Source organism: Notamacropus eugenii, chromosome 5, assembly GCF_028372415.1.
Source record: "Notamacropus eugenii isolate mMacEug1 chromosome 5, mMacEug1.pri_v2, whole genome shotgun sequence".
In the NCBI taxonomy this organism is placed as follows: Eukaryota; Metazoa; Chordata; class Mammalia; order Diprotodontia; family Macropodidae; genus Notamacropus; species Notamacropus eugenii.
The window spans coordinates 56,963,668-56,980,627 of NC_092876.1; the positions used below are offsets into that span (position 1 = coordinate 56,963,668).

General features: G+C 44.5%; 1 protein-coding gene across 15 annotated transcripts in view; it reads left to right on the plus strand.

Moving 5' to 3' along the window:
* The window catches only part of ARHGEF10L (Rho guanine nucleotide exchange factor 10 like), a 250,377-nt gene that overhangs the window by 134,117 nt on the left and 99,300 nt on the right, over nucleotides 1–16,960 (plus strand). For 8 of the 15 annotated variants that reach the window (XR_011967038.1, XR_011967037.1, XM_072609073.1 and 5 more), the window contains 3 exons: nucleotides 2,419–2,535; nucleotides 7,849–7,957; nucleotides 13,971–14,077. Coding sequence is in view for 13 of the 15 variants with exons in the window: in XM_072609073.1 (XP_072465174.1) it covers nucleotides 2,419–2,535; nucleotides 7,849–7,957; nucleotides 13,971–14,077 (333 nt within the window). In the remaining 2 variants the exon portion in view is untranslated. Of the gene's footprint in view, nucleotides 1–2,418; nucleotides 2,536–7,848; nucleotides 7,958–8,619; nucleotides 11,762–13,970; nucleotides 14,078–16,960 lie in introns of those variants that run through there. The other 7 variants (XM_072609077.1, XM_072609078.1, XM_072609081.1 and 4 more) reach the window with 2 other exon arrangements.

Here is a 16,960-nt window from a genome sequence, read left to right on the forward strand (position 1 = left end):
CTCCCCTTCCTTCCCTCCAACCCCATTCTCCGTGTGACCTTAGGCAAATCACTTAGATTTCCTCAGTCTGACTTTTCTCAACTGTAAAGTCTATGTGCAGGGCAGGCTAGACCACTTCCTCCAAGGCTCCTGCTAGATCTCTATCTCTGATCCTTAGTTTAAAAAAAGAGAAGAAACTGGAGCCCAGAGCGGGTAAGATAAGCACCTCAAGGGTGCTTAGGTGAGTAGCAGAGCTGGGATTTCACTCTCTTTCTTCCATGGGCTGGGGGAGTTAGAAAGGGTCACACCCTCCAACACAGAGAAGCGGTCACAGGAGCGGGCTGCTGCTCCACCTCTGGAGGTGCTGGGAGGCTCATTCCATCTAGTACAACCTCTTTTGTATGGAATCCCAGGGAATCCACAGATGGCCCACAGTGGGCTGAAAGGGACAGACTCACCCCTGAAGAATGCAACTCTATTCAAAACAGGCTCAGTGCTGGACGAAACACAGAATTCAGATAAGACCGAGGCAGCCCTTTGCTCACAGGCACTGGCTCCTGCTCATCTCTGCCTCCTTGCTTCCTTCAGACTAGCTCTCCTAGATGGCAGTGTCTTCCCTAGCAGGTTCTCTCCAGTCTGCCCGGCCTAGAGCATATTTGTGCATAGTGGTTTGCATGCTGTCTCTCTAATTTGGACTCTAAGCTCCTTCAGGGTGGGGGCGATGTTTTTTTAACTCATCTTTGGTCCTCAGCTCTTAGCACAGTGTCTGGCATATAGTTTGGCTCCCCTCCCCATACCATCCCAAGCACCATGGGCAGGGATGCTTGATAAGTGGTGCTGAATGAAATGCCTGTTGAAGTGACTCACAGTTAAGTAGAGGGAAATACATGTATATGTATGTGTATGTGTATGTGTATATATGCATATATACTACACACATATACATATATGCCCCACTATATGTATACAACTAACTATGGGTTATATATATATATATGTGCATGTATATACATATATACATATGTGTGCGTATATATACGTATATATGTATATTCCTTTTAGAAGTAACATGCAGATAGCAAATCATATGCTATTATTTGTCTGTGAAGAGGGACATTATGGGCTTATTCATGCTTTGAGATCTTTTTCTGACACATAGGATGAGATACTCCCTTGGCCTTTCCCTTTATAGCTAAGGCATTTTGCTAGACAGCTGACTGGCTTTAGGGATTTAATAGTAAGTCTTGCGCCTAAAGGATGGGACCAAATCGTGGGTGGGGACCAAACTTGTGACATAGGCCCTGTTAAGATTCTGGTATTAGTGACTGGACACAGGTAGTAAAACAGAGCTGGGAGGGCCCTTAGAACACAGGATGTCAGAATTGGGAGGGCCCTTAGAACAGAGAATCTCAGAACTGGGAGGGCCCTTAGAACACAGAAGGTCAGAGCTGGGAGGGCCCTTAGAACACAGAATCTCAGAGCTGGGAGGGCCCTTAGAACACAGAAGGTCAGAACTGGAAGGAACCTTAGAGATCACATCTGATTTCTCATTTTGACATCTCAGAATAGCGATGAGACCTAGGGAGGTAGAGGAGCCTTTCATTTTATTGTATAAGCCTGTTCTCTAGATAACACAGGAATAAAATCCAAATGTCACCATTTTTATTTGGAGGCTTCAAACTTGCCATCACATGAGATGAGTGAGGAAAATATTACTATCTCACTGTTAATTTACTCATTCATTCTCCCATGCATTCATTCATCTGTACTTCTGTCCACCCATTCATCCATTCATATATTCATTCATCGGTCATTGAATCCATTCATGGTTTCATTTACTCATCATTCATTTGTCCATTTACTAATTAGTTCCTTCATCTGTCCATCCTTCCATCCATCCATATGTCATTCATCAGTCACAGATTCCCTCTAGATTTCTTTCACTCTTCATTCATATATTCATTCATTGCATTTATTTGTATATTCCTTTGCTCATTTCACACTAAGCGAACATTTATAGAGTGTCAGACTTACTGAGTGCAAGGCTTCCCCAGGCACCGACTTCCTTATGTCTCATGAGCAATGAGGAAGCCGATCCCCTCCCCCTGGCATCCTGAGGGATGTGAGTTCAGCTCACTCCCCAGGGCACCAACTGATTTCCAGCCCTTGGGTCCCACAGCTTCTGACTGTCCATAGGTGGATTTCCCCAGGCCTCCCTGAGGGAGGGGCTCCAGCGGTCTGCAGGTCCCCCATCCATCCTGATCCCTTGAGGATCTTCTGGCCTCTCATCTGCTGCTTTACCTGAGGTTCTTTTTTTTCCCTCTTGTTTGTGTTTTTGTGTCTTTCCTCTCCCGCCCGCTCCTTCCGCCTGCTTTCCTTCTGCCTGCTGCCTGCCCGCCACCTGCCCGTCCGCCTGCCTGACTGCTTTGGGGGCTCCAGCTTTCTCCTGATCTGTCTAGGTTAAAGGAGAGATACGCCAGGACTAAGAGGGACATCTTGGCTTTAAGAGTTGGGGGGAGAGACATGCAGGACCTGAAGCAGAAATACGATTGTAAGGTATTGTCCCCCACCTGTCATCAGCCCGCCACCTGGGCTGTGGATGTTTAATTGTAGTAGGCATTTATAAATCTGCCAAGTGTTTTATAAATATTTTCCCTTTTTATTTGCACAGCAACCCCTGGGAGATAATTGATATTATCCCCATTTTACAGATGAGGGAACTGAGGCAGGCAGAGATGAAGTGACTTGCTCAGGGCCACATAGCTAGGAAGTATCTAAGGAGGGATTTGAACTTATGTCATCTTGACTACAGGTCCTACTATATCACCTTGCTTCATTTCTTCTATGAGTCTGTATCCCTACCCTCTGGAAATGTTTCTAGGTTTTTTGAGGAGGTTTTTTTTGGTGGGGGGACCAGAGCCAAACACCAGAGTCTAGAGGTAGGTTAGGTATGCAGCTTCTAAGAGTAATCCACAGGGGTATGTAATGATGGATGCTTTATCATGCAACTTTTTATAAATATGTGTGTTTGTGCATGTATATATGTGTCTGTGTAGATATACACCCATAATGTGCACGCATATATATGTATACATGTGTGTATATAGATATATAATATACATATATAAAATGCATGTGTGTATGTGTATGTGCATATATATGTATATATATACGTATATGTATATCTATGAAAACGATTTTAATGGCAGAAAATTCCTCTCCCTGTTACCCTTAGGGTTTTTTTTTTGTGAGCGATCAAGCTGCATGTGTTACAGTAAAAGCTTAAAGTCTTTAGTGGGCAGTAACACCCGAGAGACATCTTGCTCTTATCCCAGTTCTGGGTAAGTGGGACTCCTGATGTCTGATGTTGAAGGACAAAGGGGTGTAGACTTTGGTCCCATCTCAATCCCCCAGTCTATAGGATTATAGAATTCTGAACTGGAAGAGTCCAGATTATAGGTGAAAAACTGAGGTTTGTCTGAGACATCATATGACCTGCCAACTCTGAGATTCCATGGTTAGGGCTAAGAATGGACAGATGTAGAATGTGATAGAAGGCCTCCTGACTCATGCTTATGTCTCCTTGACTCTTCTCAATGTTAGGTGTTGCTTAGGGTGGAAGACTTTTGAGCTAGCTGGGATCTGAGAACTCATCCAATCTCATTTTTTATGGATGAGAAAGCTGAAACCCAGAGCAGAGATTTCTCCAAAGCCTCATTGCTTACAAGGGGGAGGGCTGAGATCCAAGCCCAAGCTAGAAGATCACAGCTCTTGTACTGAGAAGGCACCTCAGAGCCATTTACCCAGTCCAGCCTCTTCACTTAGAAGAATGGACAAAGGGAGGTTCATGAAGATTGGACTTGCCCAAGGTCACACACGTTGTCAGTGTGAGTGTTGGGATTTGAACCCAGGTTCCTTGACTCTGGAGGCAGAGCTTTTCCCACTCTACTACTCTGGCTTCCTGTTGGCTCCATCTCCCTCTCTACTCCCTGGAATGACTCTCATTTCTTGCATGAGGGGCCATGTGGTACAATAGAAAGAGTGCTATATTTGGAGTCCAAGTGCTGGGAGTTTGAATCCTGCCTTTGTCACTTAGTAACTGTGTGACTTTGGGCATCTGTGTGAGTCTCAGTCTCCTTATCTGTAAAATGAGAGATTTGGACAACATGGCTTCTAAGGTCCCTTCCAGCTGCAAATATGTGACCCCATAATACCTTTAGGAGTAAATGTAGGAGTAGGGATAGAGCTATGGGGTGATATCTGCTCCATAGGCTTCTCAGGAACAGAGTAGGAGAGGGACAGCAATGTCCCCTGATCCTTCTTCTTTGTCTCAGGTGTGACATTCATTTATACCAGGTGGGATAACTTCCCAGAGGTGGATGGACCCATTCGTTGGAGGCTAGGCTTCTGGGCCTGGATTATAGCACTACTGCTCTGGAGAAAGGGGAGAAAGGGGGCCTGCCTGCCCCCATGGTGCCTGCTTTGTTTTCTGACACCAATGCCATCAATATGGTACCCCCAAGGAGAACCAAGGCCCAGACTTGGGGCTGGGAGAGACCTGGATCCAGCACTTACTAGCTCTTTGGCCCTGCGAAAATCACATAATGTTTCTGAACTTCAGTTTTCCCATCCGTAAAATGGGGTTAATAATGATCCTTGTCCAACCTACTTCACAAAGTTGTAAGAAAGGACTGTGTCCATTGTAAAGAGCTATAGAAATGGGGGGCAGTGGGTAGTGATGGTGGTGTAATGACCTTTGTGAGAACTTCTTTCTCTCTCTGGGCCTCAGTTTCCCCATCTGTAATACGGCCTCTGAGCTTTCTTTAAGTTCTCAGGCTTTGGTTCTTTGATCTAGAATTGTTCTATCCGTAGATATCTTTATATCTATATCTGTCTTATATCTTCTTTTTTGATCTAGAACAGCTCCCTTCTATCCGTCTATGTCTGCCATGATCATTAGCTCTAGAGTCAGAGGACTTAGATTCTGATGCTTCCTGTGCAACCCTGAGTAGGACCTGCCTCTGTAGGCCTCAGTTTCCCCCTCCGTAAAGTAAGGGAGTTTCCTGGAAGGGCTCTTAGAGCTATGATGTCTGGTTCTCTTTCCATGACACTGCACCACACTGGTCCGGTTAGGAGGATGTGAGCCACGGACAAAACAGAGTGGCAAGGGGGCCCAGGAGACCTGTTGGGGAGGAAATTGAAAGCCCTGGACACTACCATGGTTTGGGATGAGGCCTCCCCAGCTGTGGTCAGGGACTTCCTGCATCTCCTGCTCTCCTCTACTTCCCTCCCTTCAGAACCTGCCCCTCCTCCCCTTGCATTCTGGGGAAACTCCTCAGTCCTGAAACACCAGTCACAGAAACTACCCTTCTTGGGGTTTGAAAGTTCCTGGACTTTTTTCCAGCATATATCATTTTCAAAAGACTGAGAGCTCCCTTTAAAGGAGAAAACTGAAGTCCGGAGAAAGGAATGAGTCATCTAAGGCCATAAGGTTGGTCAGTGACAGGTTTTCTGTTAGATCTGGAAAGGCTGTTAGAAGGGAGAATGTTAGAGCTGGGAGGGACACTAACCCTAATCCTAATTCTACAGAATATCAGAGCTGGGAGGGCCCTTAGAAGACAGAATGTCAGAGCTGGGAGGGTCCTTAGAACAGAGAATGTGATAGCTAGGAGGGCTCTTAGAACATGGAATATCAAAGGTGGGAAAGCTCTTAGAAAAGCAAGTATAAGAGACAGAAGGAACCTTAGAAAAAGATATCCAACCCCCTCATTTTTATCGACATAAGGAAACTGAGGCCCCTGATAATATGACATACCTTGCCCAGAGTCATTCAGGAGTTAGGACATTAAGTTGGGGCCAGTGTCTTCCCCTGTCCATTTCCCCTAAAAGGAGACTTTGAGCCTTGAAGGTCAGTGGCCAAGGGAGCCTAGGAAAACAGAACAGTAAAGGGTCCAGCAGGAGCTCCCCATGGGAGGGCCCTCTTTTTACAAGAGGGTGGGTGTCCCTGTCAATAATAGGGAGCCTCAAATGGAGGAAAAGTCACTGAAAAGGGAATGATAAAAAGTCTGGAGGCTCTTAGATGAGGCGGGGCTGGCAGGACCTCTCTCCTTCCATGCCAGGGGTCCACAGCGGCACTTTTGCTGTCACTTGAGAATCTTGTCCCTGAAATATGTCCACCATTTGTTCCATGGCCTGTTCAGTCTTGGGATATTTTTTTTTCAGAGTTGGGCAGGACGTTAGAGACCATCTCATCTAATTTCCCTAATTTTACCAGGAAACTGAGGCTCAGGGTAAATGACTTATCCAAGGTCACCTAACTTCTGAGTGGCAGAATCAGGATCTGAAGCTAAGGTTTCCTGATTTTAACACTGGGTCTCTTTCTATTATGCCCCATCCAGGGATTGTCATCTCCCTGAAAGTCTCAAGATCTTAAAAACTGAACAGTAAAACCTGTGGTGGCCCCAAGAATGAAAGGAATTCACCTTCTGATAATATTTGAAGAATGTTCTTCCCACAACAATCCTTTTGGTAATAGAAGTATGATTAGAAAGACATCACAGAGTAGTAGATACTGGGCTGGACTTGGAGATGGGAAGACTAGGGTTCAGGAAAACCTGCTTTAGACACTAAGTAACTATGATCTTGGGCATCTCCTGCCTCAGATACCCTTTTTGGAAAAATGAGGAGTTGGTACTGTGTGACCCTGGGCAAGTCTCCTAACTCTGTGCCTCTTTTTCCTTTTTTTGGAAAAATGAAGAGCTGGACTTTATGACCCCTAAAATTCCTTCTAGTTTTAAGTCTGTGATCCTTTCCATCCTAGATGACTTGGAATTTTCATCAGCAGATGGAGAATCCCACACTGAAAATTCCCATGTCAGGAAAATGACAGATCCTTGATGTTTTGACAGGAGGAAACTGAAGCCCTGCATTGCTTAGAGTTTTGTCTAAATGTGCCATCAATCACAAATGCATATTTGAATCTATCCACCACCCCATCCCTTGCCCCTCCTGTAGTATGTCTTAATTCCCCATGGCAAAGAATAATACGAAAAAAAAATTGAGACCCATAGAGGACTGACTTTGAGGTCAAGAAGCTTTGTTTTATATCCTACCTGAGATTCTGCATTTTTAACTTCTGAACCTCAGTTTCCTTGTCTGTAAAATGGGGATAATGATACTTCTCTCACAACATTATTAGGATCAAATAACATATTGAAGGGGAAAAAAACCAGGTAGCTTGATGATAGTTGTGATTAGGGCACTGAACCCAGAGTCAGGAAGATCCAAGTTCAAATCCTTCTCACCCACTTATAAGCTGTGTGACTGCAGACAAGTTACTGAACTTTTGTCTGCCTCAGTTTGATCAACTATAAAATGGGGATAACATCATCTCTCTCTCCCAGGGTGGTTGTAAGGATCAAATGAAATAATATTTGTAAAGAACTTTGCAAACCTCAAAACACTGTGTAAGTGTTTGTATGTATATATAATGTATATGTGTATGTAAAACACGATAAACTGTTTTTGTAAACCTTTGAAGTGATTTATCGTTAATATTTCCTCTTCACCATAATGCCTTCCACCCTCATTTATGATCTTACAGGCCATCTCTCAGTAAGAAGGGAGCAAAGATGGAGAAGGAGGTAGATGTGGCTAGAAGCTCCATTTTGGGTTCAATTTGATCTCAGTAAATGTTCATTTGGGCATGTATTCCATGTAAGGTGCTGTCCAGGCTGAGATGGTGCTGCCCACAGCCCAGAGTGAGCCGAGGAGACGGGGAATGTCTTGGGCTAGAAACATGAGATATAAGGCAGAATGATGCCCTGCTCTCTGCTTCTGCCAAACTTTTTTCTCTTTCTCTTCCCTTAGATGACCCAGCTCATGAAGGCTGCCAAGAGCGGGACCAAGGATGGGCTGGAAAAGACGAGAATGGCAGTCATGCGCAAAGTCTCCTTCCTGCACAGAAAAGAAGTCCTAGGTACAACATCTTTCATAATCCAAACCCATACCCCCTCTTCCAGAAAGCCTTCCCTGAAAGATCTTTTTGCTCTCAGCCTCCCTCTCTGATCCTCTCAGGACCCTTTGCTTTGTACTTCTCACTTAATAAGAGTAAGTATCAGTGTTGGCCTCTTTTCTCTTTACTAGACAGTAAGGACTGTGTCTTATCTAAATTTTATGGCTCCCTCGGAACTAAGCATGGGCTTCTGCACAGATTCATTTTTCCATTCATTCAGAGGGTATGTAGCTAGTGTGATGTGTTACATGTAGAAAGAGCTCCAGCTCAGAAGTCTGAGGATCTTGATTCAAATCCCAGCACTGATGTTTGCTACCTATGGGACCTTGGACTAGTCAGTCTCTCTAGGTCTCATCTGAGAGGGTCGTGCTAGATGGCCCTTGAGGTTTCTTTTTTGTGCCAAGCATTGTACTGACTTGGATGCCAGGTATGAAGGTAAAAAATGAAACCGTGCATTCCCTCAAGGCATTCTATTAAGTGGAAACACCATATATACAAATAAATAAGTGTATTATGTAATATGTAAATATAATGTAAATATACCACATGTACAAATAAGTAAATATACATATATTGTTACATATATACACAATATAATATAAATATAAATAGACACTCATATAAAAATAAATAAAGATACAATTTACCAAATTTTCCCAGTGGAGGATGCAGCCACAACTCTGGTCATCAGAATGTCAAATGTGGTTCTTGAGTTGAATCTTGAAGAGATCTAGGAATATGAAGAGATAGCAGTGATGTTAAACAGCCCATGGATATACAAGACTTAGTCTTTTGTGTGGGGAACTACAGGTAGACCAGTTAGGAGAATGAGGGGTACCACAGGGCCACTGTGTCTAATGCTACCATTTGGACTTTTAATAGTAATGATCCCTACCATTTATGGAGTACCTACTATGTTCCAGGCGTTGTGCTAAGTACTTTACGGTTATCTCATTTGATCCTTATAACAACTCTGGCAGGTAGGGCTATTTTTATCTTCGTTTTACAGATGAAGAAATCGTGGTAAATGAGGGTGAAGTGACTTGCCCAGGGTTACCCAGCTAGTAAGTGTCTGAGGCTGGATTTGAACCTGGGTCTTTCCTGAGACTCCAGGCCCAATACTCTACCCACCGCATCATCTAGCTGTCTTTTGTAGGGTAGCTTTGTGTCTAGGCTGCTCTGGGAGAGGTGGAGGATCTTGCCTTTCCCCCATTATCATCAGAGCCTGGATTTAGGACCAGAAGGAACTTCAGAGGCCTCCACTGCCCTTATTTTCTGAATGAGGATGCTCAGGGTCATATGGTTTGTGGTTTGCTCCAGTGTAAGCAAAGGCAGAATTTGGACCCAGATCCTCTGACTCCAAAGAGTTCTTTCTGCCGCCCCTTTTCCCTCCCCTTGCACCTTCTCTAGTGGTACCAGACCCAACTGTCTACCTCCTTCCTCAGGTCCTGCCCCTTAACATGTGGCTGTGACTAAGGTCCTCTATTTCTCTGACTCAACCAGCGCCCTTATCTTGGGGCGCCCTTCGGAGATGCTGGCCCCATTCTCTGTCTCCTCCCCTTGTTTGTTTCTGTGGGTTCAGAATGCTATTAGAAACCAGCTTCTTTCTGCCTTTGACTGGAGTCCGGCAGCAGGGGCAAGAGGGGATGTGAGCCTCACCCAGGGTGAGGGAGGAGATGTTCTTCAAAGGCAGTCTGGGGGTTACACGCCCACAGGCTTTTTTCAGCTGAGTACTCAGTTTCATCACCCCTTTCATCTGAGCTTCCTGATTTTCCCCTTCTCACAAGCTCTGTTCTTTCTTCCTCAAGAAATTACCACCAAGTTCCTTTCTCTTTGAAAGTCAGGCAGTAGAGTATGTTGGAAAGAATACCAGGTTTGGAGTCACAGGTTCTGAATTCAAATCTGAGCCACTTTCTAGCTGTGTTACCTTGGGTAAGTCCCTTCACCTCTGTGGATCTCAGTTTCCTCCTTTGTTTGGGTCAGATGCCCTTGAGTTAGTCCCTTCAAGTTGTTTATAAGCCCATGATTCTTATCCTGCCCATTGCTTCATCCACAGGCACTTATCTCTTCTCCCAGAAAACCCTAGGGGACCTCCAGGGGACCTTTCTCCCTCTTTCTTCTTATTTTTTCCTCACCATCATTATCACTTAAATTTCTAGTGTCATAAGGCTTATTTACAAAACACTTTTGGGGACCACATCCCTTCAAAAGTCCATAGGCTAAGTGTTATTACCCACACATTCTCAGCCAGGCTTGAGTCAGCCCATCTGGTGGTTTATATTCAGGACTGGCACGAAATGAGACACACAGAGATCACCTGACCTTTAACTAAAGGAGGTTCAATTAACAATAACAGACAGGGCATTTATGGAGACTAGAGCATTGAGCCGCTGGATGTAGCTTCCCTGAAATCCATTAGATTGTAAGTTCCCTGCAGCAGGGACAGTCTTTTGCCTCTTTTTGTACCCCGCCAAGCTTAGCACAGTGCCTGGCACAGAGTCGACACTTGATAAATGTTTATTGATTGATTGGATTAGAATAGGCCCTGGTTTGTTAAGTGTTCGTAGAACACTAGGGGATCCCAGGCTTCTCATACAATGAACTGTGCTGTCTAAATAGCTGAATAGCTGCATCTGTGGTGGGAACTCTGTTCATTAACCTGTCTTCCGCATCCTTAGTAGATGTTGCTCCTACCACAAGCCATTTTTATAGATTAGGAAACTGAGGCTCAGGGACAGAAAGGGGTTTTAAGATGTCTAAAATAAGAGAATTCCTGTTTCTAGAATTCTTTTAAGGCTTACAAAGCACTTTCTCCACAACACTCTTGTGAAGTTGCTAGGACAAGTATCACTACTGAGCAGATGAGGAAACTGAGGCTCAGAAAAGGAAAGGTCATATATTTAAGAGTTGGAACTGGGCCACAGAGGGACCCAAGCCTTGATTAACTATAAATCATAACTTCTTTTCTCCTTCAACACACTCACTGCCTTTCCATAAACTGCATTTTCTCTTCATTGGCTGACAGTTGTGTGACAGAAGGGGGTTATATGGGGCAAGAGTAGGGCAGGGATCCCCAATTGAATTACTTTCTTCCTAGGATTGGAGGGCAGCAGGTAATGCCAGTTCCCTTCATTCTCTCCCCTTCCTAGCATGTTGGTCCACAGTGGGACTCTTCTTGAGATATACTGGCCCTAAGTGGTCGGGAAGTGGAAACTCAAGACTTGCCTCCTAACGCCTCCAAGATTTCTTCTTTCAGGGATCAGTGGTTTTCAGTGATCAGGGGAGATCAACCCAGCAAGGGAGGGATCTTAAAATCAGGGAAAGGAGAAAGATTGGTCAGCCGAGCATAGCCGAAGCAGGATATTCCCATAGATATCATCCTCCCCACCCCCATGCTAGTGAGCCCTTTTCCTTCCTTTCTTCCTCCTTCTCTTCCCCCTCCCTTTCTCCCCCCTCCCTCTTCTCCTACCCTCCCTCCTTCTCCTTCTCCATCTCCCAGTCTTCCCCCACCCCCAGAGTTCATCCAAAGCCTTTGGTAAAATGACCCTCCCTCCAGAGGCGTTATTAATAGCCCCAGCTCAAATCACCAGCCGAGAATGGAAACCCTCGGTGGTGGTGGAGGAGAGAAGAGGAAGCTAACTGGCAGACGGCTCCGGTGGGCTCGGGGCAATGCCGGGGACACAATGTGGGTGAAGCGGGACAGCCTCTGCCAGTCCCACACTGTTATCCGATGCCCCTCCTCCTCTTCCTCCTCGGTCTCCTTTTCAGGTAAGGCACATCCCTTCCTCAGCTAGCTTGTCTGGCTCTGTGTGCTGGCTTCTCTCTCAGCCCCCCTGGCATCTTGATGACCCCCACTTCCTGTTTGCCCACAGCCAGCTCTTGTTTTCAGAAGCATTCTTACAATGTGGCTTTCTCCTCTCCTGTGTGGGCCTAAAGCTCGGGAAGACCCCTAAACAAGAGTCCAGAAACCCTGTTGTATAACTCTCATCTTTTCTGTCAGTCACAGCCCACCCCTGCCCTCTTTACCCTCCTCTGGGCCTGTAACTCAGATCGTCAGGATTCTTTGGGGCTCTCTGCTTTTCTCCTTTGAAAGAAAACAAACCCACCCACATTTCTTCACAACAGGCATTTTCTTTTCCCGTTTTGGCACTCAGAAGAAAACTATTTTTAGTTCTAGGGCAGTGGGGACAAAGAGGGTCAGGCTTGTCTAGTCTGTGCTGATGCTAGGGAGACAGCACTGGGACCAGGGAAAATGGCTGATGGCCTCTTGCCATCCCCACTGTCAGCTGTGTTCCAGGGGACATGCTGGGGATTCTGTCCATTTCCTCTCCCTTCTCTCCCAACAAGCCTGCCACTGAAGCTGTCTCCTGATCTGTATTGGACTGGAGGCTCCTCCTTTCTCTTTGCGGCATCTCCCTCCCTCCTACTTGCCTACACATACTCAGTATAGGATGTACTAGATTTGGAGTCAGGAGACCCTCTGTTAGCTACTATATGTGTTGAAATATACTGGCCCTAAGTGTCCAGGAAATGGAAATCCAAGACTTGCCATGGACCTTGGACAAATCACTGCCCGTCTTTATTTTTTCTCTGTAAAATGAGAGGATTGAAGTAGATGATCTTTAAGGTCTTTAAGGTTTCTTCCAGCTTTAAGGCCACTGATCCCCCTTCTATGAGAGATGACCAGACCTCATGGTACAGTCCAGAAGGGGAAGTCCAGTTAATCTCTACTCTTCCCCCCCTTTTTTTTTTGGAGTGAGGTTTGGACCTTGATTATATCAGGCAGGAAACTCCTGGTAGGGATACTCTCTCTACCAATTCAGATCAGTAACTGATTTGCAAATTACAGAGAGTTGCCTAGAGCTTTGATATTTTGAATGACTTGCCCAGGGTCACCTAAGCAATAAGTATTTAAAAGAATAAATTTTATTGGCATCTCTTGTTTTTATATCATCTAAATGTCCTCTGTATCCCTCCCTTTCCCTCTCCTAGAAAGCTGTTTCATATAACAATTAAAAAGGAAAAAAAGGAACAGAAAAAAATCAGCAAAATTTATCAATACACTGAAAAAATCTGATCGAGTATGCAACATTCCCCACCCATAGGATCCCACTTCTGCAAAGGATTTAGGGGAGCTATATTACTTTTTTTCAGAAATAGAAAATTTACTTCATTTAACACCATTTAAATATCCATATATAGTCACATCTTTTAGTACGATATTTTTATAGCTACATTATTATAGCACTTCTTTGGGGCCAAGCTCCAAGGAACATTTCTTAAGTACTGACTATAGGCAGAGTATTGTGTTAGGTCCTAGGAAGCAAAGTCCTCCCTTCATGTAGATGTCTCAACACTGTTGTCCAGTTTGCTTGGAGGGGGAGAACACCAGATTACCACATTTATATATCAGAGATCTAGAGCCATAAAGGAAACTGTATTCTCTTCTCAGCCTCAGAGCCCTTTTCCATCTCCTGGTGCCTCATTAAGCGTGGTCTCCTTGAATTGGGTTTTTGATTCTGGTCAACAGACTTGCCTGAACTGTGACCCCAAATAGTTCTAAGGTCATCCTTCACCTTTAATATCCCATAGAAGTCTTGACTTATCTGAGAAAACAAATGTATTAATCATAAACCTTATCCATCAATTAACTTTTTAATTAAGCACTTAACATGTCCCAGGTCCTCTGCTAAACACTGAGGGCATAAAAGGTGAGAGACAGATCCTGCTCTCATGGAGCTCACAGTATGGGGAGCTTATTGATCTTTGCCTCTATTTCAGAGGACATAATGGCTCTGTAGAATTGAGGAGGAGGTGGAGGTGGGAAAAGGTTATATCCTCTTTGAGCAGCTTCACAGTCTTGGAATCTTTGAGTCCTCGTCCTGTCCTGGTCCTGTCCACAGGTAGGGAAGAGGGTTGATCCATCCTTGAATCCCCAGCTCTGAGGATTCAGTTTGATTCTGGTTTGTTTTTCTAGGTGACTCAGAAGAGGAGGACATGGGGTTCCTGGAAGTCACTGTTTCTGATATCAAGCACCCAGCTCCGGAATTGGGCCCCATGCCCGATGGCCTCAGCCCTCAACAGGTCTGTTGGGGAGTGGGTGGATACATGGAGTGGGGGAAAGGAAGCCAACTGAAGTAGAGAAGGTTCCTATTTCCTTACTTCTGTCTAAATGAGCTTCTTGCCTTGAGGAGGGAGATGACCAGGGGCTCTCTATGACTGTTATAGCTGGGTGGGGAATGGAACCATTCCTGGCCACAACAGAAACTTATAGGAATTGACCCTGCAAATATGAGTGCCCTCGCCCCCCAGAGGTAGTTAGGTGGCACAGTGGATAGAGTACTGGGCCTGGAATCAGGAAGACCTGAGTTGAAATCCAGCGTCAGATACTTATTAGCTGTGTGACCCTGGGCTTAATTTCTGTTTGCCTCAGTTTTTTCAACTGTAAAATGGGAATAATAACAGCACTCTCCCTCGTAGCTGGGATTGTTGTGAGAATGAAATGAGATAATATTTGTCAAGGGCTTAGAACACTGCCTGGAACATGGTAGGCACCATATGAATGCTTATTCCCTTCCCCTCCCAGCATCCTCTCCGCCCAACACTAATCAACCACCCTCTCCAAGAAGCTATGTAGCATAATGAACTACCCAGTCTATGCTGGCTAGAACAGTAATGGCAATGAAAAGTGGACTGAAAGTTGAAGAGCCATCACTCTCATTCCTACGGTGCTTTGAACCTTTCAAAGCATTTAGCTCAGTGACCCTGTAAGGCTGGTATTATCAAACATCTTGCCAATGAGGAAAGTGGAGGAGCAGAGGGGGAAGTGACTTCCCCAGGGTCACACAGCTAGTAAGTAGAAAAGTCAAGATTTGAACTCTGGTCCTCAGGATCCCAGATCTGGTACTCTTTCTGTCCTACCATGCCTCACAATCTGTTCTCATATCTGTTCTTGATTTTCTGTGTGACGTCAAGCAAGTGATGAAATCTGTCTGAGGCTTTCTCATTTGTGAATGGGAACTGTTATTTTTGTCTTGGTGGTAAGGACCAGTGAGAAACAACACAAGGCAGTGTGAGTTTCTAGGGAAGAAAACACAATAGAAATCAAAATGGGAGTGGAAGGTTTAAGCCATAGAATGTTAGAGATATAAGGTATATAGATAGAATGTTGGAATTCAAAGGAGCCTTAGAACATAGAATCTTAGCAGCTGATGGGATTCATGAGCTGGAAGGAACCTTGAAATACCACATATTAGAATATGGAATATCAAATATTAGAGCAAGAATGGACCTTAGAGAGCAATTTCAGCTCTTTATTTTATAGATGAGGAAATGGAGGCCCAGAGACAAGGGACTCATCTGAGATCCCGGAGGTGATTAGTTGGTGGTAGAGATGGGTTCTAGGACTGTCATCTCCCGACTCTTGGTTCAGTGTTCTTTTACTGGGGCTGGCCAGCATTTCCTATTAAAGACACATTTGTAAGCATTATATAAATTCCCCTCCCAGCATCCTAGCATCTTCTGTGACCAGCAGTAATCACTCACCCCCTCCAAGGAGCTATGTAATATACCCAACTAATGTGCTATATTCTAACATAACTAATATTGATAATTCTAATATACCATGTAGTATATGCTAATATAACTAATATGATATTCTAAATCTGAGAATAAGATCATTATGGATTGCAGGGTGCCACTGGTAACCCCTAGGGAGGACAGAGTGAGGCTGTGGACCACAGAACCCTTCAACAACATGGCAATTTGAGAGGAATGACCTGATGACTATTTATTCCAAACCATCACTGATGAGGCTCTGCGGAGCCCTTGAGTGCTATTGGAAAACCTCAGGTGTGGGTAAAAGAGAAGGCTGAAAAGGAAAAAATAAAAGAGTGAGGTAGGAGAAGGGGAAATCAGAGGGAAAAGGAAAATCCACCCCAGAGTCCACTGAAGACAAATAGCTGCCTGTTAGAAGCCATATAGTTTAGGGAAAAGAAGATTGAATTTGTAGTCAGACCTGAGTTTAACCTTCATCTCTGTTGCCTGCTAACTCTGGGACTTTGAGCAAATCTCCTACTCTTTCTGAGACATACTTTTCTTCTCTTTAAAAAAATGGTGATGATAAAAATTGAAATAAAACAGGTGGTGATGATACCTACACTAACTTATATATCTTACAGGAGTGGGGTATGTGTGTGTGGGTAGGGTGGGAGGACATCAAATGAGGTAAGTTATGGAATCGCAGACTCACAGCATTTGAGATTTAATAGAGTCCTTGATGATCCTGTTCAACTTGTCTTCCTTTAAGGATCCTCTTGTATCCTCTATAAGGATACGGTGGAAATTTTCTGTGAAATGAAGGAATTGGATTAGATGATCTAGGTCCTTTGTGGTTCTAGGTATAGCTCCTCCCACTCCCCCACCATGTATAAGTGCTCATCCAGGCTCTGCCTGAAGACCTTCAGTAAGGGAGAACTCCACTACCTCTCCAACCAACCATCTCTTCCAGTGTTGGACAGCTGAAGATATTACTGACATCCCTTCTCAGTTGTTCTCTTTGTAACTCCCCCCATCCCCCATTAGTCCAAGTTCTCTCTTTTGGGGCCAAAGAGAACCAGCCCAATTCCTTTCCATGTAAAGTATTTTGCAAACAGTAAAACAATCTAAAATTTAAGCTGTTATCATAGAGCTTGTTGACCTTGCACAGATGCCCATTGACCTGAGTTGCCACTGGAAAGGAAGCCTTGAAAATATTGACCCTCCATCAGACTTCTTTCTCATGCACTCTTGTCAGTGGCATCTGTCCGTGTTTATGCCATCCTGGTATGTAGAGGTAATTTGGAACTTGTTAGGAAAAGGACTAATTAGCCTGGCCAGAACACACCTTCAGAGAAGAGGTTAGAGGATGAAGGGATATTAATGTTCTTGAATTATAAGCTCCCAAAACTCAGGGGCCTTGGTTCCTTT